This window comes from Oreochromis niloticus, linkage group LG22 (assembly GCF_001858045.2).
Source record: "Oreochromis niloticus isolate F11D_XX linkage group LG22, O_niloticus_UMD_NMBU, whole genome shotgun sequence".
Taxonomy (NCBI): Eukaryota; Metazoa; Chordata; class Actinopteri; order Cichliformes; family Cichlidae; genus Oreochromis; species Oreochromis niloticus.
In genome coordinates, this window is record NC_031985.2 from 32171492 (window position 1) to 32193689 (window position 22198).

At 39.0% G+C, this 22198-nt stretch overlaps 1 protein-coding gene across 1 annotated transcript in view; it reads left to right on the plus strand.

Moving 5' to 3' along the window:
• The window catches only part of khdrbs3 (KH domain containing, RNA binding, signal transduction associated 3), a 132572-nt gene extending 110674 nt beyond the window's left edge, over positions 1-21898 (plus strand). The window contains 3 exon segments of the mRNA XM_003443757.5: positions 4249-4331; positions 18276-18328; positions 21707-21898. Of these exon segments, the coding sequence (XP_003443805.2) occupies positions 4249-4331; positions 18276-18328; positions 21707-21798 (228 nt within the window). The 3' untranslated portion in view covers positions 21799-21898.
• The last annotated feature ends 300 nt before the right edge of the window (positions 21899-22198 follow it).

The following is a 22198-nucleotide window of genomic DNA, read 5'->3' on the forward strand; positions in this document are numbered from 1 at the left end:
CTTTTCAGTACAGGTACTTCATGATGTCGCTCTGTGTCATTAACTATCGAGCTTTAAACACAGCCAGATGTCTGATGTGGTATTTTTCCACATCATTTTATGCAACTCTACAGCCAAGTAGCAAAGACACATTCCTTGCTAATTTCATTAACTTTGCTTTCCTTTATACACCAGCTAATTGGTTTTAGTTTGAGACACAGAAAAGTTAAGATTGATTTTTTTCACTGCATTAAATGTTGTAACTCACTGGGTATATTTGGAAACCAACTGTGTATGTTTGCTCTGTCTAGCAGAAAAGTGTTAGGTTTAAGTGTAATTCAAATAACTAAATTATCTCCTGTGAATTATCTTATTTGACAGCTGAGTCCTTCTAAGGATTCTCGTCATTCAATATTCCAGACCACCCTTGTTTATTCCAGCCTCATAAAGTGACCTTAAACAAGAGTCAACTTTTAAATACATTGAAATGGGATGTTCTCAGAGTAATGAGACAAAACCAGACGTCGTTCTGACAAAAACAGCAACATTATTTTAAATTCAAATGGGAAGACATTTATAGCCACACACAATCTTTCCAGTCGTCTATTAGTTAACGCTGTTTCAGCTTCAAACACTTGAGTTGTGGCTTTTCCATTTCTTTTTAATACATTTAAATATTCTATGATTAAAGATTCATAGATGATGTTAGGAACCTGATGCTTGAGTTCATGGATGGAAAAAGTAGGTTGCTATGGAGAAAAGCATCACCAACTTAATGAAGCCTAATATAAGATAGCTGCTCCTTTCCTCACCTTGACTGATGCAATGTAATAAACCACCGAGCCAGATAAAGTCATGTAGTGTTCAGAATGGAAAGGTACTACTAGTCTTAATTCTAGAAAAATCAGTTGCTGTCATTTGTTCTCATCAGATTTTTTTAAACGTGGTTAATATTTCCAATATTAAAAATGTCAGCAATTAGTATTTTCACCATTGCTCAACAACGTTAAACAACGTTTCAACATTAAATTTATGGCATTTTGGCATGAAGCACCAAGCATCTTGGGTGAAAAATGAAACCTAATGACCACTAGATGCTAGTTTTAAAAACTGAGAGATTTTTTTTTAGACTCGGGACACAAAAAAATGAGTATTTTTTTTCTCCTAAAAACAATATAAATTTTCCATTTCGGCGCTCTGAGCAGGTGAAACTCCTGTGAAAAGAGGTGGACATTAACCCAACCTTAACCCTAGGTTGCCAATAAAATGTTAACAGTTAAATATTCATGTCAGTTTTATTCTACCTTGCGTTTGTCAGCCTGATCCTTTTATTGCCACTGTTTTTCGGGTTTCAGGCAGAGGGAAAGCCTTCAGTTTCCTCTGCCTGTTGAAAAGTGGTTTTAATTACGTAGCTTTTGACAAAATTGCACTGCCTTTTGAGAGCCTCTGCTTTTGAAGTGGGTTCAAGAGGGTTCATATTGTAGAAAGTACAGTTATTGACTAAATTTAGCCTTCGCATTAGTGTGAAGAACTGTTGATGTTGCAAAAGCATTTGTAACTGTAGAATTAGAAATGTCAGAAGGGACTTTAATTCCCTAAAGCTGCCTCAAGATAAATAGAAAAGAATTCACAAAGACCGAAATCAACAATTTTTCCACTTGAACACCAGTAACATAGTACCTTTAAAATACTACAGTCATTCAAAGTGGTTTGCAACATAAAATTAAAAAGGAAAAAAGCAACAATAATAATAATAATAATGATGATAATAACAATAATATCAATAAAAATAACAAAAATAAAAACAACAATAATACCAATTATGGTACAGCTCTCTGGTGGTTTCATTTCTGGGTTCCTGCTATGGGGAGTGTGGCTAAATGCATTATCAGCCTGTTTAGTTCCAGATCTGGGAACTACTAGGTAACCAGATGTTGCAGAGTTTAGAGACCTACCTGGTTTGTATCCATCTCACATATTTAGACCCCAATCCATTTAAAGATTTTTAAACATCAATTATACTTACTGGAAACCAATACAGGGAACTGACAACTGGAGTCATTTTTGTTACAATTCTAGCAGCAGCATTCTGAACTAACTGTAGCTGTCTAATAGTCTTTTTAGGGAGAGCATTGCAGTAGCTTTTCTTTATAAGAAATAAACAGAGAGAACCATCAACAAGGTTCAGGATCTCAGAGCTCAGCTAAACTGTTGAAAGTAGTTTTAAGAAAACACATGGGAAGGTCCCAGGATTAAGATGGAGCACTATTTGTTTAAGGGTTTTGTGGTCAATGGTACTAAACTCTGACATTCAAGCTTCAGTTAATCTACGTGTTAATGTTACGTTAGTTCAATTAATGGCTGACAGAGTATAAGAGGTATTTGTACTGATACTTTCTCTTGAAAACAGGGAGAAACTGATTACACTTTCTGGTTGAGACCAAGTCTTGTGGTATAAGTCTGGAGCACAGGTTTGTGTGGCTCCACATAACTCAAAGTTTTAGATGTGAAAATTCAATTCAATTTTAATAATAATAATAATAATACATTTTATTTGTAGGCACCTTTAACACCCTCAAGGTCACCTTACAATAGCACAAGAACAATAGCAACAATACAATATAATAAAACATGGCAAAATAAAATTTAGGCATAAGGTAAATAAGAAAATAAGAAAAAACAAGCAATTTTAAATTCAATTTTATTTATATAGTGCCAAATCACAAGAACAGTCGCCTCAAGACACTTTATATTGTAAGGCAGACCCTACAGTAATACAAAAAGTATTTTAAAGCTGTGTGTAAAAATGTCATAGTCATTCTGAAGCTTGCTTTTCCTTTATTTACATTCAGAAGTATCTTCCTGTTTGCCCGATTCAATTATGACAGGTGCAATATCGTCAAAGATCCTAAGTTAAACTGATCAGGCTGGTCATCCACAGACTAGCTGTGGCTGTCACAAATAAAATACCAGCATTTTCATTTAAATACATGTTTTAGTTGTAGGTCTTGCCTTGTTTCCTAGGTTGATCAGCTCATTAAAAAACACAAAAATTAACAAAACATTAACAAAAATAATACTAAGGCCAATTAGCGATCAGTAAATCTAGTGTATTACCATGAATGTGGGTGTTATGGGTTACCTGCTGTACCAAATCAAACATAGCAATAAGTTATTTTAGTTTGCTGTCAGGAGGACTGCCAATATGAAGATTAAAATTACCAGTTATTGTCTTAAAAAGTCACCCAGTTGGATGACCAAGAAGTTTCCGCATACTCCTATCCAGCAGATTCCTAAAATCCAGCTGACATAATTCACCACAGACTAAGAAAACAACTGCCTATCTCGTACTTTACCCAGAGACAGGGAAGTCTTACTACATCTGAGTTGGCTTTGTTATATGTCACATGTAGTTCCTTCACTTTGCTTCTGAAGGATTAAACATAAAAGAGTCAATTCAAATGCTGTCATTTGGCAAATGCATGTTTCTAATCAGGAATTAAGTTTTTAATAATAACGTGGATGTGATGAGCATTTTCTTCTGGTGCTGAATCTTACAGACATTCGTTTCAAGCATGCAAATAAGGGGCAGATGGAATTAGCCAAGAAGTGTGTGGGGGATGAGAGATGTGTCGCTAGGGGTCGACGCCTTTTGTGGAACATAAGTCCCATTTATCCCAAATTAGGACGGGTGCGGCACTGGTTCGCTTTGATGTTCCTCTTGGCGGGGGCCTGGGTAGAGTGAGGGGGTGGGAGGGGTGCAGATTGCTGGAGTATAAACAGATGTTCAAGGCTCATCCTTTGAGGTGGTGATGAAACATAGCCACAGCAAGTCTTTGCATCCCACTGTCAGTTAGTTGACACAGGGACAAGGGCAGGGCTGCAGTTGCTACTCTAATAGTCCTGCATATGTACTTCCAACAGCAGCAGATGAAGCTTTTTGACCTATATATGTGCTGAAAGCTTTGATGTATTGCATTGCAAAAAAGTTGTCTTTAGTAAGAGATACGACTTAGCGACATTCGGATGCTGTTGTTAACCCGCATTAGAAAGGTATCGAACCGCAAGTTAAACAAACAGCACAACACAGACGAATATATTAATCATACTATATGTTTTCTTAACCTCATCGCTCCACATTTCAGCAGGTGTGATGTTGAACAGCTTGTCATATCAACATCCTGTTAATGTCAAAATGTTTTCTGGATTTTTTTTTTCTGTGTTGAGCTTCATCTAACTGGGTAAATTTTGTCTACTTTTTTACTACAGGAATACGACGACGGCTACGGGACAGCTTATGATGACCAAGGATATGAATCGTATGACAACAATTACAGTAATCAAGGACAAAAGTAAGTTCGACTTTTTACCAAAAGAGTCACGAGTATTACACATTTATTCCACGGATTTATGGGTAAATGTGGAATATACGACTGTTTTAATACATGAGGCACCGAGTACTTTATTGAGATAATGTATGACAATATATTATCACAGTGTAATACACCATGACTATCCTGTAAGCTGGAAGCAGTCCTCAGGAGCAGCGGTCCCCAACCTCCGGGCCACGGACCGGTACCGGTTCGGGAGTTGTTTGGTACCGGGCCGTGAGAGTTGAGGCTCGGGTGTGAAATTTATGGTTTTCAGGGTTTTTATCACTAACTCGGTTTCCCTGGGTCTTTGTAGTTGTGTGTCTTATTTTGAAAGAATTATTTACGTGTTACCATAGCGACCAGAGAGCATTAAGGGTCAGAGAGGAGGATGTTACTCTAATGTTGTTGGCGCATTTCAGGAGGACGCTGCTAATAAAGTTACACAATGACACAGTGAATCTGCATTTATTATTATCTACTGTCATTCTGTTTTGTTGTATTTATCCGTGACACCTTAAAGACCGGTCTGTGAAAATGTTGTCTGACATTAAAGCGGTCTGTGGCGCAAGGTTGGGGACCGCTGCTCAGAAGCATCTCCTAAATAAGAGACCCCAAGTTTAGAGCAGAATCGAGTTTGGCGTTAATGTTTGTTGTCATTGTTATAATAATAATAAACACAAAACTGAGAACATGAAACAGCCATGGGTTAAAAATGTAAACATAAAAACGGAGCGGCCGCTCTTTTCAGTCTAATTTTCAGTTAACCTGTCCGTCCACCCTGACCTCCTCTCTTTGGGGACTTCATAGTGTTCTTTCTGCGTCGCCTCAGTTTGTCATTTGCTCCAGAGAAAACTGCTGTTACCCCCAGATGGTGCTGTCACAATGACTGGCTTGTAAAAATTGAGAATACAATGTAAGAACTCATGTATTTATGCTAACAGTGGAACAAATGCTGCTGTTGGAGATGGTGGAAATCAAAGGCAGTAAATATTGGACATTAGACATAAACAGATTTCTAAATACCAACAATCTCTCTTTTTCTGCTGGATGTATATTTAAGCAAAACAATCGCAAAACTTTTTTTGCCAAAAAAACCCCAAAATCTAAACAAAACGTTCCCCACCACTCAACAAACTGTGCCAAAAATCCAATTCATAACTAATATGACCCATCCAGAGTGAGTAATAGGAACAACACTGCATTTGGCAATAGGGTAAAACTTTAACACAGCACAATGCAACAGCATTTTTCAAAATGACCATAAAGCTCAAACACCCCTTTTAAATGGCTGCACGAACAAACTGAATGCTACAGCATGTCTTTTATGCAGCTTGAGTTCGTGCCAGGGCAGAAACTTGAAAATGACATTTATCTTAACAGCCTGAGTGAGTGCACTGAATTAAAAAGCAGTTAATATGCAACGAGTTGTATTTACATCTCTTGAAGGATTAAATGCAAGTTATGACTGCGTTACACAAGGGCAGCAAGTTCAGTACTTTCTGGGCGTTTGGCCTTAAGTATGGAACGAGGATATGAGCTAACAATGAGATTTTGAAGTCTTGTGGGTTGAGAGCAGCTGGATTATGGTGTGCATGCTGTTAGGAGTCGTTTATGCTGTTCTGCCCTGTTTGAAACTCAGAAGAATGCTTGCTGCTAATGAAGCCTTTTGTGAGGTGTGAAATGTTTTCACTGACCTTTGAGTCGTCCTTTGCAATATTCTCAGAAAACACACAATGTCCCGCTTCAACTTAAAAAATACAATTAGGCAGGTGTTGAAGATTTAATATGTCTGGGCCTGGTTGTTAGTAAGAAACTAATCTTTGAATCTAAGAGCTTAAAATAAACCTCTCTTCACAGCCTCAGTGACGTAACCACAGTTTGCTCCGAGGAATTCATTCCGGCTCATTGTGATAAACATATTATCTATGCTTTAATCATCCTTAAAAAAATATCAGGCAAAAGGTGCATTTCCCTCAATGTGTCACTGCGGAATAAACAGTCTTTGTGGCATGCTGCTCCATTTAACATAGGGTCCTGAACAGCTAAATGTAGAATATTGATTTTCTTACATCCAGGCAGCTATCACACTCTCCAAGCCACACAAGGTCAAAGGCTTTCACTTTGGTCTTCCACTGTATTTTATCAGCGCACAATGCACTACATTTATGTAGGCCTGCCTGTGCCACTTCAAAGAAAGAATGATTGTTGCCACATTTAGGGTGTCAAAAATTGGATTGAATTGGCGGCAGCTGGGGCAAAAAAGGAAATCAGTCAGAGAGAACAAAAACAGCATTATTCTGTCTCCTGGCTTTTGTGAGGAGGGTGGTCGATGTTTTCTTTTGTAGAGGTGTCAGGATGTATGTCACCTCGGCTTCATCCATCTTTTGTGCCATCGCTCTTTTTTTCTCTCTTTTTTCCTTCGTCTTTTTTTTTTGTTCTCACACATAGTCTGTCTCCGGCTCACACCGACTGCCGTTCGGAGCTTGAAATGTTGGCGGTTGGGTGTACACATGCTTGCCGGGGGAAGCGCTGGTCCGCCTCAGGAGTCTGAGGCTATTTGTTTTAAAAGCAGCCGCGTGAATAATAGTGGGGGTGTTTTGGTGGCAGCACAGGAGGGAAAAAATGGAGTCCATCAAGTAGAGGCTGGAGGCTGGGCGGACTCTGAGATTTTCATGTCTGTTATCTGGAGGGAGACGAAGCAGCTAATAGGGCTCAGACACAGAAGCCTTTGCCTCCAGAGACAGCTGATGCACTTACTTCCTCTCTTATTTGTTTGTCCTGTGCCCTGGATGTGGATCACAAGTTACTGCAGGCTGACATTGTGCGTGTATGAAACAGAAGCCTCATGCAGGGCCTGGGATAAGTGGTCCTGTGCAGATCAAATTTTCATTGTTTGTCCATAAACACAGGATATAATTCGTAGCATGCCCTCTTTGTTTGTCCTTTGTTTACTCTGACAGGAAGTATATTTAGAACTACGTTCATACCTTTAAAAAAAAAAACCCAGCAATCTATTTGTTACCTTTAATTGCCGCTTCCGCAATTAAAACATGCAACAGAACGCTGTCCCATAACTCCGTCGTCACAGTTACAATCCTGTTTAGCTTTGTGATAGACAAAGGTGCATTATTTTCACCTTGAGGAGAGTCATAGCTGGTTCCAGCTGCAGCAGGACCTTGTGGAGTGTGTGTGTGTGTGTGTGTGTGTGTGTGTGTGTGTGTGTGTGTGTGTGTGTGGACAAGAAGTCTCCTAACAATGTTTCTCACAGCCTAAGGAGCTCCCAGTCACCAATCTGAGCCCCGATTGCATGGCAGGATTTCAGCTGCCGGAGGATAACAAGCAGAACAATTTACAGTCTCTCTGTCATGGTATTACCCGATGGCCTTATGCTAGAAACAGGGCTGCCATTTGTGAACACGTAAGGAAAGAAAGAGGAGGCTGCTGATTTTAAACTGATTGCGATGCAGCATCAGATACCTTTATTAACTTGAAATGTTTTTGTGCTGTGAATGCAATAAATGTTGCTGATCAGTTTTGTTCTTATAATATCTTATCCTATAAGACTTCATCTTACTTACACCTATTGATTCGGCCGAGTCGAAACGCATTACATTGATTTATACCACTATTATACACACAAAACAAAGCACTCATTCCTCTTTCTTCTTTTAGATTCTGAAACAGCTTCCTCTCCTGTCAAACACTCACTGATTAAACCATCTTTCCTACTAAATTATAAGTTGTTTAAATATTTTTGGGGTCTTAATTTTCAACAGAATAAGAAACCGCATTTGGGCATGTTTCCCTGCTTTCTAAAATTATGTAGATTAAATGTTTACTTGAAAATTGCTAGTTGGAACCCTGCGGCTATGTAATAATCCACATTCTTCAAAGTGCCCTATAGGCGGCCCCCATATAATTTCAGACTGTTCTAATACATCCATCCATTCACATTCCTGTTTCCTTGCTAGCAGTTTTCTACTTCGCCTGATGCATTGCCACATTTCTCAGTGCATTACCACCACAAACTACCACTCAGTTCAATGTTTGATTAGCTAATGCTTTCTCACGGATATGCACAAACTGGAAACTTTTGAACATTATCATCAAGCTGAACTTCAAAAAGAAGAATTAGTTGATTTAGTGGTGCTAAAAGGTGTTTTATTTTAATATATATATTTGTAACTGATATTAAACCATGCATTTATATTTGCATGTTTGTCTGAAGTTCCACTGAAGTGGAAAAAAGTAAGGCAGGAATGTCTTGTGGATTGTAATCTCTATTTCTGAGTGTTTTGATCTGGAAACAGTTGGCTAATATTTGAGGAATTACATTAAAAAAATCCCGATTTGAATTTCAACAAGAGCATAGATGGTAGTATAAGTTTAGCTTCTAGGGTAAGTTTGTTAAAGCCGTAACTAAGCAGTTTTTATCAGATTAGTACATTAAGATAGTGTTTCAAAATATCTTCTTATAAAAGTGTCCGGAGGTGTTTTATAAAGGCTTTAAAGTTACAAAACTCAAAAGTGGTTAAAAACTCTATAATTTTTTGATTGTCCCTTTAACTAAATCCAAGATGATAACAGGGATTTCCTTAAAAATATTCAGGTATGTATATTTATTCAGGAATATTTTTATATGTCCTCTAAAAGTAACAAAGAAAAACAGCTACAGGTCTTAACAGAGTGGGAGGAACTGTGAAATCTTTAGGATTAATACTTGAAAAATGACAAAATTTTTTAATGGGTTTAATTTTGTAATTAGTTTGCTGTGGTTATTTACCTAACTAACTGTTACAGGGCTCATCAACTATATGTTTCTGCTTCGGATTGTTCAAGTAAAAAAAATCTGCACACAGTGGCTTTAACATTATGCTTAAATGCAGAATGCTGACACCTTTTACATCTCTGTGTGACATCGCCCCGCAGTGATAGAGATCTTAACATTCTGTGCCGTGTTTAACTTGCATGAAAGTGTTCTACCACACATTACTGTCTACAAAGGCAAAAAAGAATGTAGCCACTGACAAATGAAACAAGACAACCTGTGTAACTGTACTGTACACTCTGTGTCATACAGAACAGCCAGAACTGAGTAATTTAGACATAATTAAATTTGAAAGGCAAATAAGGCGCTCGCAACCTTAAGACATAAGACTTGAGCTAAAAAGCTGTTTTTAGATGCCCTGAAGACATTTCACGACATTTACATCTTTCAGGAGCGAGCTGACGCCTGGGGGAACCTCACAAAACGCTACCTCAGCATGACAGCCGTGGCAGTCGGTCCGCAAGCTCCCAGATCACAGCCTCCTCTTACCGTGTTTATACAACACAGAGCAGCGAGCTATCATCATTTTTTGGAGAGGCAGCTTTATCTCTGGAGAGTCATTGAAAACTGCAGCACTCTGCTACCAATCAAGCTGTACGGTCAAGGAGGCTGAAGGGGGGGAGTACTTGTGAGGAGAGGGTCTTTAATTTTATTAGTGGAGAGGAGGGCACGTCTCTGTAGGGAAATGAGGAGGATGACAGCTGTGGCACAGCGCTGGCTGGACACTTGGAGAGGTCATGGTGAGGTGATTTCATGCAGCTCGGGTGTGATCAAAGTATTCTTTCACATGCGGCACCTCGGAGACTTTCTCCTGCTGACACCTCGCACCTTCCCTTGCACCTTGCTTTAGTATGCTACATTGTAGGATGGATCCGGAAGCCAGTGGGCACAAGGATAGATCTGTGACAATGCTTTAAAGGGCAGACACATCCCAGAGGAGCAACAGCAAGCCTTAGACAAGAGACGGGCAGGATCTGGAACACAGAAAAGTGGCTCATTTTTCTAAGTTTCACAGTACTACTTAAAAAATAACCCCAAAACAATCTGCATCACCAACATGCACAGTGGATGTTGACCCTCCCCTAGCCCCCACAATGTCCAAGATTTGATTAAAGACTTGAGCTGAGCATTTTCTCGTCAGTGCTGGGCAAGTTTGAAAGTGAAAAACAAGTGACTGCGTGGTCACACGGTAGCAACTTGTTAATTACCTCATATACAAGCGTTACCGTACCGCAGCAATTTCCTAATGTTGTAAACCTGCTCAACATTTGGCAATAAAACCCTTTCTGATTCTTATTCTGATACCTGCCCTAAAGTGTACCCTGCTTTAGCGCCCTTCCAATAATACTGATAGGGACTCATCAGAAAAGTGTTTAGTGACTGCATTGTTTAAGCAAACTAAAAACTTGTTTTCTGTAGACTTTTATACAGCTTATCTTTTTCTGGCTTTTAGAAGGGATGCAGGTTGAATTAGGCATGGGCATTACTTTCCAGAGCCATCCGTAGTCCATAAACTGTCTTATCCCACTAACAATGCATCTGACACATAGGAAGAGATTGGGGTGTTTAAGAAAAGTATAGTTTTGTTTTATTCTTACTCATTTGCTATTGTGGATATAATCCAGTGGCAAAAATAGCTAAAAAAAACAGATATCAGGGGTGCACAAAGCAGTATTTCGTTTATCTGTTGTGTAACATCAGTTTTGTTGCCCTTTTATCTGGGCTCAAGTTTCCTAAATGTGTAATGTGAGTTTGTGCTCATTTAAATGGTTTAAAGAAGCTAGAGGATTTTTAAAACGATTAGGTATTTATTAAATTGAGAATTTCTCTGTTTTGCTTGCAAAAGTGAGAATGAATGAACAACAAAAATATTGGTACTGACCACGTTTTTAGCATTGTTATCAACCCAGAATTTCACAATTGTTTCATAGTTATTGTGAACCATGAATGCCTGAACAGAAAATATTTGACCTCAGTAAATAATATGACAGGGTGGGGCTAGGTTTCACAGTGGTTTCACCTGAAACCTTGGCTGATTGCGACCCACACCCTTTTTCACACCTTGGCTCGAGTGATTACGTAGAGGATCAATAGGGGGTCCATGACCCTCTTGGGGACTCTCCCATAGAGCTTAAAATCTGGGACTCGCCACCAATTGCTCTTAGAACTGAAGAAGCTTCTTGGTTGAGAGGTGAAACGTCTTCAAGTCCAGACGGTTTTCTTTCCGAGCTCCTTAAGACTACGATGACCTGGATGACTGAGAACCTTCACAGACAACAGAAAATAAGAGTAATCTGCTGTTTATTGTTGAGTTACTTTAGCCTAGAACAGAGAGGTGGTCTGATCGACCGTCGTTGCCTTTCCTAGAGCCGCGCTGATAGCACAACTAAAACTGATAGGAAGTAAAGTATTTTTAAAGGTCGTACATTTCCAGCTAAAGGGCGCTAACACAGCTCTGGACCATCTGCTGTCACTGGGCCATAATTGAGCATCTATGGCAACTGGTGCCCAGAGTTTCTGTTCTGTGTTTGAATCAGGCATTAGTCCCACCCCACCGGAGAGAGAATTTGGCAGGTGTCTCGTTATTTAACCTCATTATTCAGTAGTTTTACCATTTTAGTGGAATTTCTTTTCTGTACTTTTCCTGTAACACGGGAGAACCACGAGCTGACAACTAAAGCTTAGCAACTCATGCATTCGCAAAGGCCCCGAATGATATGCATGTCAGCAGCCACTTGGTCTCGCCTACAGTCTTTACAGTGTCTTTAACTGCATGGAGTGACTCAATGTGTTTGATCATTCAGCCTTCGTCATTGCTACCGCTTTGATGTCTGCGTGTTGTGTCAGAGGCCTCAGGCAGACAGTTAGTAAAACAGGAAAACTTGTGTTTTCTTTTTTTTTATTCTTAGTACAGATTGGCTGCCTTAGCTGTCTGCTTCTGAAACGCCTGTGGTGGCGTCACAGATGCTGGGTACCTAATGCTTTTTTTAAGGTAGGCAGCTTGTCAAGATAAGTGACAGGTGCTGGTGTGAGAATTACACCTTCTGAGGGAAAGGAGGGTGGGATTTACAGTACTCTGTGTCTCAGGACCAAAACTCACATGTTGTAAATTTAATGCTCCATAAATAAGACAAAGTCTTTCACAGAGTCCAGATGCTCAGAATGCAACATTCAAAACATGCTGAATTTTAAAGAATACGGTGCCTGACTTGACTGGAGCAGTGTTTCCCTTGGAGGAGGATTTCTTGTAGTTTCCAAAAAAGAGGCAAGCTCGAAAGAAGACTTAGTTGGAAAGTCAAATCTTTGCCGTAGGCCATTTTGTCCCTCTTTGTGACTCTGCGGCAGGGGGTCAGCAGCGGAGATAGCTTTGCAATCAGTCACCACGCTGAGCAATCACCAGTGTATCCATAACGAAGGTTTTCATTTGAAATTATGTGAGCCTCATTTCATACAAAATGGTGGGGGGAAAAAAGGTTGTTCCACTTTCTTTTTGCCCGTCTTATTTTCATTGTCATGTTGTCTGTGGAAATCACTCAGCCGGTATAATCAGCGCATTCAGCGTGGGACATTTTTCATCAGCGTTTTACTTTTCAGCCTTGTGCCAAGAATGAATGAAAAACATGATTACACGGGGAGCATCAAGGAAGCACTTTTTGCTTTAGGAGTCCCAGTCATGATCAGTTAAAGTGTGCAATATGCAGGAACTAGGCTAACCTCTCCCCATCACAGGCAGCCTCTCTCCACATCAGACCGCTCCGTATTATCTGTACAGCCCCTTGTAATGTCCTACTAGATTTCCTCAAATTTATCACAGCGGACTGGAAGACTAATGGCGATGGAAGAAAACAAAGTCCACAAGGGACGTGTACTACATCATTCAGATTTAACACTGCCATCTGTTTCATAGTGCCCAGGAACAGCAACATCAGTGCTTAAGATGAAGCATTTACAGAGATGACAGATGTGAAGAGGAGAGGAAGGGTCTTTACCAGTGGAAACGCAGGCCTAGATTCAGATGCCTGATCAATGAGACACAAAGAGACACACTTATCTAATAGGTGTTGTTTTTGCCTCTCAGGGTTCATGCTTGTGCTTCAGACAGATGGGCTCTTTCTTTCCTTCTTTCTTTCCTGGTTTTCAGGGCAGCGAAGTTTGGGGACACACAAAGCAGCAGACGCCTTCTGCTAATGAATGTCAAATCAAAAGCTGTCCTATTAAGAAAGTCAAAGCACTTTTACACCTATGACAGGGTGATATCTCGACTGAGATCCACCCCAGGTACTTCATCTCATGCTTGTGTTAATGCCTCCAGTGTGTGCGTCTGACTGTGTCAGCGATGGTAAATTTATACTGTGTAGATATATCAATGTATACAGTACATTGAACTAAATCGTATTCTGTGAAACATATATATAATAGAATAGAATAAAAAGGAAAATGTATAATCTATAACTTTGTTTAGTGTTCGCTGCATTTTGGGCTGAACTGCATTTAACAGGCGAGTGCAAAGAGGTGGTGAAGGAGTTGATAGCAGTTAGGGCTCTGCCATATCATATCATCTGCAATAATACCAGTACAAATTTTTATGTGACGGAAAAATTTAAAATGTCATATAGCTGTTAAATTTGCAGTATGTAAATGTACCTAAAAAGGAGCAACTTTAACAGCCTCCAATAAAGTAAAGTAGAAAATATGCAAGAAAACTAAAGGTAGAAACAACAAACCCGTTTCAGCACTTGAGGCAAACATAGGAAAACAAACCGAGCATCATCTGCTCCAGTCGCTAACTGTACTCCATATGATAGAAGGATTGAACGGTGGATAATAATTCTTGGTTCAGTTACACGGTGGAAAAGCAGAGCTTTAAGCAGCTGGTGAAAAACCTCGACCTAAGTCACAACATCCCAGGTAGAAAATATCTTTCACTTTTTTCATGTGACACCATTGTGCATGCTCCTGATGAGTTTTTAATTTAAGTTTGTTATAATTGTTTCAATAGAGTCACACTATTGAATACTACTGACTGCAGAAAACCAGGATAGAGAACGCCACTCATTTACCTACACTTATAAATTCCAGACATCAATAAATGTTCAGTATTTTCTTTTCTGTTATCACACATTTTTATGAGATATTGCAATATAATTTTGAGGATATATCACCCAACCTTAGTTACAGGACAAAAGCATATGAAGCAAACAAATGTTGATGGACAAAGCAGAGAAGAGTGGGCCAGAGTGTGTGACCGAACATGTGGAGAACAGGCTGTGCAGAGCAGCAGGGTAACCATAGCTGACCTCAGCGGCAAGTCCAGAGTGTCGAGGACTCATCTAAGCAAATAAAGAGAGAAATGTGGAGCAGAGCAGCTAAATCAGATGGGTTTCAGGCCTGAGGAGCAGAGCTGGAGGGCTGAATACTGAGGCAGAGCAGTGTTAATGATGGATGGAGTGAGGCTGCAGGTCCGGTGGCAGAGGTGGACAAGAGATGAACTTTAACGGTTCTATTTTTACAACCTTTAATTTATTAAAATGTGTTTCTCACTTTGTTGTAATTTTGACAAGGAGCAGTTTAGTCTGTTTCAGAGGTGGGAGCTCTGTTTTTATTTTTCATTTTAGCAATTCTGTTATCCAAAATTAATTTTCAACCTTCAGATAATTTTCTTCCTCTATAATTATTAAATTATTTCGATATGTTAGGTTTTGTGTCTGAATTCTAAGATATGTTTTACAATCCGCAGTGAAATCATTGGAATCATCTGTAAAAAAAATACTAAAAACACTCCTAAAACATAATCTTAAATACTAATGACATTTTCTTTGCATGGGCCAGCCAGTAAGAACAAAGATGACTTAAAGAATAGACTGCTTAAATTGCTTGTTTTAGATAGGTGGATCAACTGAGTGGCAAAAAGGCCCAACGAGGGCTATTTAGAATAATGATTCAAACCAAGCTTCTCTGATAGAGTACAATTTTTTTAAACATGGGCTTAGAAATGAGTTTAATCGGTCCAGTTTAATGAAAAATGTTTAATGCGCTGCAGGGCATCAAAGGAGTGTTTGGCCTCATAAAGGTGAATTGTTTTTTTTGTTTTTTTTTATCTTTGACCTTCACGATGCATTTTAGGACTCTGGCCAATATAACTGAGGAGAGACAGTAACTAAGGAGAGAAGTTGTGTAGCAATATCGACAAAATGTCACCTCAGAAATTAGAGGCGCCTAACAGCTCCTGTTGTACTGCTCTCCTTTGTGCACAGAGCAGGTCTGCACTGGCAGCTTCCAGCGAAGCAGGTCCTTTTAAAGGTGCTTTCCACTATTAGCTACAAAGAGAGTTGAAGAGTTAAATGAAAAAGTGTGTGTGTATATATATATACATATATGTATATGTCTTAGGTCACATATTTTTGTTTAGTTTTAGTTGTGTTATGTGGCATCTTGCTTTTTATATTTTTTTATTGCTTAATGTGACCTGGCTATACATGAAGGCTCAAAATAACCCAGTATTTTACATCCTAAACAATAAGTCTGCAAGCACCAGGGAATTTAGACAAATTGATTTTCTCTCAGTCATAAAATGATGTATATTTTGATAGCAGCCTCTCTGGAACACATTTTAGCATAGAGTAAAATCTAATTACTGGGTTGCCTGTCAAGTCTTGTCTCAGGATACACAGCATGACAAGCCAAAAAAAATGCATTCCGTTGTCTCCGCGTCTTCTCCCTCTTGGTAGATATTCCCGTGACTTGACATCCATGGCGGATGTGTGGTGGCGCCTCAGCCACGAGGGCTAGCTGCAAACCCTGGCGGCTGGCCTCGCTTCTCAAAGGAAGACAACATTGGTGCTGGGGAACTGCCTTGTTTGCCTCTGCTGGCTTAGCATTGTTTATAGCTGAATAATGAAGTGTTTAAAATTTATGTTAAGCCTTACTTAAGGCACAACTCCCTTTAGGGAGCTGTCTCATGTCTCGTTGAGCCACTTCAGTGCTCTTAAAATGATGCTTTTCTGCATACAGGACAGTCATTTTGTTGCAGGAAAAATATAAAGGGCCAATCAGATTGGATATTTTACTACTATTACTAGTTGACTGGGCATTGTTGCAACACTCCTTTGCTAGGAGGCACTATAAATACTAGTTGGTTAACTAATCCAGCACATGGCTGCTCTCATTTCGCTCTGTGACAGAAAATTGTATAGATTTAGGAATCCACTAATAAACAAAGGATAAAAAAAATTAGTTATCGTATGTAAGGATGTTATGGAAAAGTTAAAAATGAATTTTGGATAATGTGTCGTCGTTATATCTAAATAAAAAAGTATAAAACACAAATCACTCATAACCAGTCATAGGCTACATTTTTAGATTGGCCACACAGTTATTAGTTACATACATAGACCAGTGTGCAGCTCTTCACGTCGTCAGTTGAAACCCATCTGATTCTGCTGCCCTTCACCCTTCACTTACTCAGATCAATGTTACCTTAAAGCCCCTTGAGGTGACTGTTGTTGTGATTTGACACTATATAAATAACGTTGGATTAAATTGAATTGAATTGATTAATTTTCCGAACCAGATCATCTCATTTTGCAGTGAAAACAATTACTGAAGTAATTTTTTTTTTTTTACTTTGATTTGATTGCTTTTAGGTGTCAATGCTTATATTAATATCTTTTAAAATCCAAAACACTGCAAAGTTCACTCTCATGTATAAACCCATTTTAGGAAAAGTTGCAAAATAAGATAGTGTGGGGTTTATTTGAACAGTTCTATAATTTTAAATGCTAAACATGGTAAAATGACCCCTTAAATGATGTGCTGTTAGTGGCCTGTTAAGGACCTGGTCATCCTGGGTGACATCACTGTGGCTTTTGCATACAGTCCAAGTGTGCTGCTAGTAATGCTTTCATGCTAACTGGATAACTTGCTAGCATCATTTAAATGACAACATTTAGTAAAGATTTAGCATCCAGCAGCGCATTAACTTAATCCCTCTCTAAAGTGCATGGAGATAAAGTTTCATTTTCTACAAATTGGAATGGATGAAAGATGCTTTATATAATCACAAAAATCATTTAGTTTGAATTTCTTCTACGAAGCTGTATTTTATTTTAGGAAAGAACAACTTATTAATTAGAGCAATGCAAAGGGTTGTGTCTTCAGTTTTATTCAAAGATTTATTGAGTTAATATTTGACTTTATGCTTTTGTTAAGTAGATACTGCGCAGTGAAAGCAGACTAAATGTCAGGAACCCGACGTTCTTGAATTCTGCCAACTTTGGTGTAATTTGATTCAACCTCCTGGACCGTGGCTTTTTTAGTTAATGCCACAAAAAGCTTCCCCAGTACAGTAACAAGAGTAAAATGAGAATTTGTTATTTCCACTCTGGTGTGTCATTACTGTCACCTCTTTGCCCTCACCAGTCAGACGGTGTTGATGTGGTGTGTTGGTGCTTTGGCTGGTGCTTTCAGCTCTCTAATCTGGAGAGCAGAGAGGTGCTGCTGTCGCTGACAGACTGAGTGACAGGCAGGCGGAGAGGACCCAGCTGTGATGGCTGGTGTCGGCTCAGTGGCAGCCTTATGATGAATTGCCTCTCTTGAATGATAGCGCTGTTACTGAATGATACTGACGCAGGATTGTTCTGTCAGCATCTCACTGGCACCCGCAAATAAATAAATAAATAAATAAACAAGAAATAAACCGCCGTGCAACTTGCCTCCCCATCTTTTTATTTTTCATTAAAGTTGCCACCTCTCATAGATCTCCATATGCAGTGATATGAAACTGGAAGCTTGTGGAGAAAATTGCTTTACAGAACCGCAAATGTGGTCCAACTTTTGAGTGATTGAAAGCTGCCTCTTGTTTGCTCTTTGTTTTTTGTTTTTTGTTTTTTTACTTTCATTTCCAACCGAGTACATATATGTAAAAAAAACCCAAAACCTTTACTCTCGCTGCTCGAATTAGACATGATTGCACTGCGATGAACGTGACTTTGATGTCCTACACTTGTGGGAAAAATAAGCTGCTCTCTGTTTCTTTGCTGATAATTGTATTGTTTTCCTCATGCTGACATCCACCTTTGTTTTCTGTGTTTTTACAGCTCAGATGACTACTACGAATACGGACACAGTGGGGAATCATATGATTCATACGGTGAGTTACAGACCTCTTTTTTGTATTTTTACTCTCTTCATAATATTTTTTGTTTCATTTATCAGAACAATGTCAATTTCCTTTACCTGACTCTGTCCTGCTGGCTTCAGCTCAGTTGCCACACCACCCAGAAAATCCTGTGCCCTAAAGATGAGAAAACTTTGAATTGTAAATTGTATCGAATTCTAATAAGTCAGACCTTCCAGACTTCATTTGGAGAATTAGGCGATGACAATGGACCAAACAGCACTAAATGTAATTTTTAATGTTATGTTCTTCTCTTACAGGAAATATTACACAAATTTTACATTTTTAGCCTCTAGAACTAACCAAAAATGCTCCAAGATTGATTCCCGTACTTCTGAAGAGAAAATGTAAGAAGCTCCTATTAGAATTGCAAAGCCAACTGCTGTCATAAAAATATACAGAACAATTATTAATAACCAACCAACTTCTCAAAAGACTTTTTTTTCCACTTCAAAACTGTTGAGAACATAATATATATATGTGCAAATTAAAGTCATAATAAAACACTAGCTAGCACCATATGTTAAGAAGCATCAATTAATATGTAACAATGCAATAATAAATATTCATAACATTTTGAAACTCAGAAAAAGTATTATTTATGCGGGTAAAATTATCCGTGAGTTCAAAAATCTGTTTTGTTTTTTTTAGATTGAGCAAGCAAAGAGGACAAAAGACATTGTAACAATAAAAAATACAGCAAAGACAAAACAGGTATTGATACAATTATTATAGACATTTGTAACATTAGATTGTCTTCAGTTAAAATAGTTCATAATAGCAGAGTCCCAGTTATTGGGAGATCCTTAACAACAAGCATTACAAAGACTCACTTTTTACTAAATTCATTGTTTTCTATAAATCTGCTCCAGTAAACATGATCTTCTATCACTCTCACTCAAACACGTTTGAGCATATATGGCTATATGAACCATGTGTCACCAAGGTTATTATAGTTACCTCAAAATGCTTAAAGCTAAAACAAGGTGGTAAAATATTTTTAATTAACTGCAGCCAAAAAAGAGAATATTATGAGAAACTGAAAAGATTTTGTGAACTTACAAAACTATCCAGCCGTCCTCTTCCGCTTGTCCTTATCAGAGTCATCTACCAGAGGGTGAGAGGCGGGATAGACCTGGGTGAGGTTCCCAATCTGATGCAAACAAAACTAATGAGAAAACAAAAAAAACTCTACCTGTCCGCACCACCTTTAACTACACCTATAAAACACCAGCTACTGTTAGCAGGGTTACTGTGCAACTGTGTTTGGTTTCTGTGTGTACTTCATACAGTGCCAGCCGAGTTGTTAGCTTAGGAGATAACGCTGGATTTGGAGTACTTAAATGTTCAACAACAGTAACTTTAACTGAAAACGCTGCAGTGCAAAGAAGGGAGCTGACCTGGGAACGGATTGTGTTTATACACACATGTTTTACAGCTCTGAAAAGAGGGAAATGACAGATGCTGCACTGGCAGATTACTTGCTACTGTGCTGGCATTATGAAGAAAGCAGATTAAATGAAAGCCTGTTACATATTACATTGTGTTTCATGGAAGAAATGTCTTTGAGTAAGTCAACATGGCTTGTTTAGATTGTGTTGTGTGCTGGCATGAAGTAGAGATGCAAACAAATTCAAGAAAATCAAAAATAACACACTAGTTTAGGCGTTGGGGAATAAATATGTTCGTTTAAACATTCTGGATAAAAAAATGTGGCTTATGAAAAAGTGATGGGTGGGTCCAGCAGCTTCTTAGCAGGCTAAAATTCGGTATACAAAGATTCTTTCATGACCTCGATGGGATCATACAGTATTTATCTTTGATCCCTGCACTTCCATCTGCCCAGTCACTGAAGTTTCACCAACATTTCTAATTAACTGAAGTATGTGTGATGTTTGTGCCACAGTAACATCTGTCTCTGCAGTCACCTCAGCAGAACTTGAAAATGTCGCTCTCGGCTTTACAGGCAGTTTATCGCCTCTGAAAAGAGCCGCCAATAACTCCGACCGCAGCAAAGTTCAGACAAATCTCAGATAATGTTCAGCAATCCTGTGTCAGCTTTTGACAAGATACAGTGAGAAATGGGCCAAGGTCACGTCTCCTGCAAAGTACATTTCAGTGATAGCAGGGCTAATACATGCTACTGTACCGTGAAGGTCGATCCTTCTTTTATTATGTATGTGCAGCCTTTGTGTGTACCTGTAAATACACAAGTCTGGTTGTGCTGTGTTTAATGTCAGTCTGTCAATTCCTCACGGTCTGGGTGAAAAGATGAAAACACTGTGTTGATACCAAGGTGTGTCTGCTTTAATTTAGCTTCTCTTGAAAGCTTCTAAAAGAGTATTCACTGTGCACTTTACCAAGGCCAGTCAAACAGTTTTATTAGTGACTGACTGCAAACAGATGATCAACTTTTTAATTACTGAAATGTATAATTTATATGTGTTGTAGAGATTCACCTTATGCTGCATATTTTTTGTGTTTTAAAGCAGAATAAGACTTTGCTGGGAGTTTGTGACTTCTTAATTAGGCAAAGCAAATGGATTGTAAACTCATATCTTTTCATTTTTGGCAATAAGTCAAAGTTTTTTAAAACTTTCCCAACTTTTCTGACCACACGAGTGGAAGAACTAAGCACCTCCTGCTCATTAGAGTGTTTCCTACCATCGTATGAAACTGAAAAACAGGAGGGGGGGAGTGCTGCGGCACACTGAAAAGAGGACGACAGTTCAAAGGCAACAGATAAACAGAGTTGATGTGCATCCATGTTCTCAAAACACAAGGTTACCTTGGTGTGTTTCTTCAAAGTGACTGTCAGTGGAGGGGTGACAGGTTTAATTAAGGGGTATTGGCTATGTGCTGCCAACAGTGAGCCTTTACACAGAAGAAAAAAAATCCCTTTGTGAGCCTCAGCTCTAGGGAAGTCTCAGTGCTGGCTGGAGATCAGACAAAGGGTGCCATCGATACTGGCACTTTCACATTGACAGTACCAGCGGGTGAACTGGGCTGATTTGGGCTAATGGTAATTGTGACCTTTTTTGCTAGGAGCCACTAAACGGGCTCTTTTCAAGTAGCTATTTGATCCTCTTATTCAATTATCTGTGATGAATACTTCCAGGTGAAAGTCAAGCTTCTTGGTGCGAGTCGCTGTTTGTGCTCGCAGCATGAAAGTGCTTTTTGTTTTCACCAGCAGCGTCGATACCAGACACCCAGAGCACGGCTAACTTTGTGCTGTAATAATTTCATGGAAGGGAGCATATTTACAGTATTTGCATAGAGCTTGAAATTGATTTAAGTGCGACGCCTCTGTAATCACTCCACATCTGTTTCTTTCCTTTTCTTCTTAATCAGGTCAGGAAGAGTGGGCAAACAATCGCGGCAAGGCTCCGTCAGCACGAACAACCAAGGGAGTGTACAGAGATCAGCCATACTCAAGATATTGAACTGTTTATACAACCCGCACCTGAGTCCTCATGGCTGTTTCAACCCCAAGTAATGGATTTTTTATGGACGCTCCCACCTTTTTAGAATTGAAAACATAAACCGCAAAAAAATAATCCAAACCAAACGGTGACCATAGCGAGACACTGAATGAGACAAAAACGTGGAATGCCCCTGATTCTAAAAAGATACTCCCACTGGATAAAAAGTGTGAAGCAATTTAGGTAATCTATCCTTTCCCCCTAGGAGAAATCGACTGGACAATAAGATTAAGAAAAAAGCTTCATAGTACATTAAGTTTCTCTCTCAGCTATGTGATTATGAAGAATGACATTGTATCAAGCTATTTAACTTGGTAATGATTAGCGAGCCACTGTAAGGTGTTCGATACAATGTTTCTAC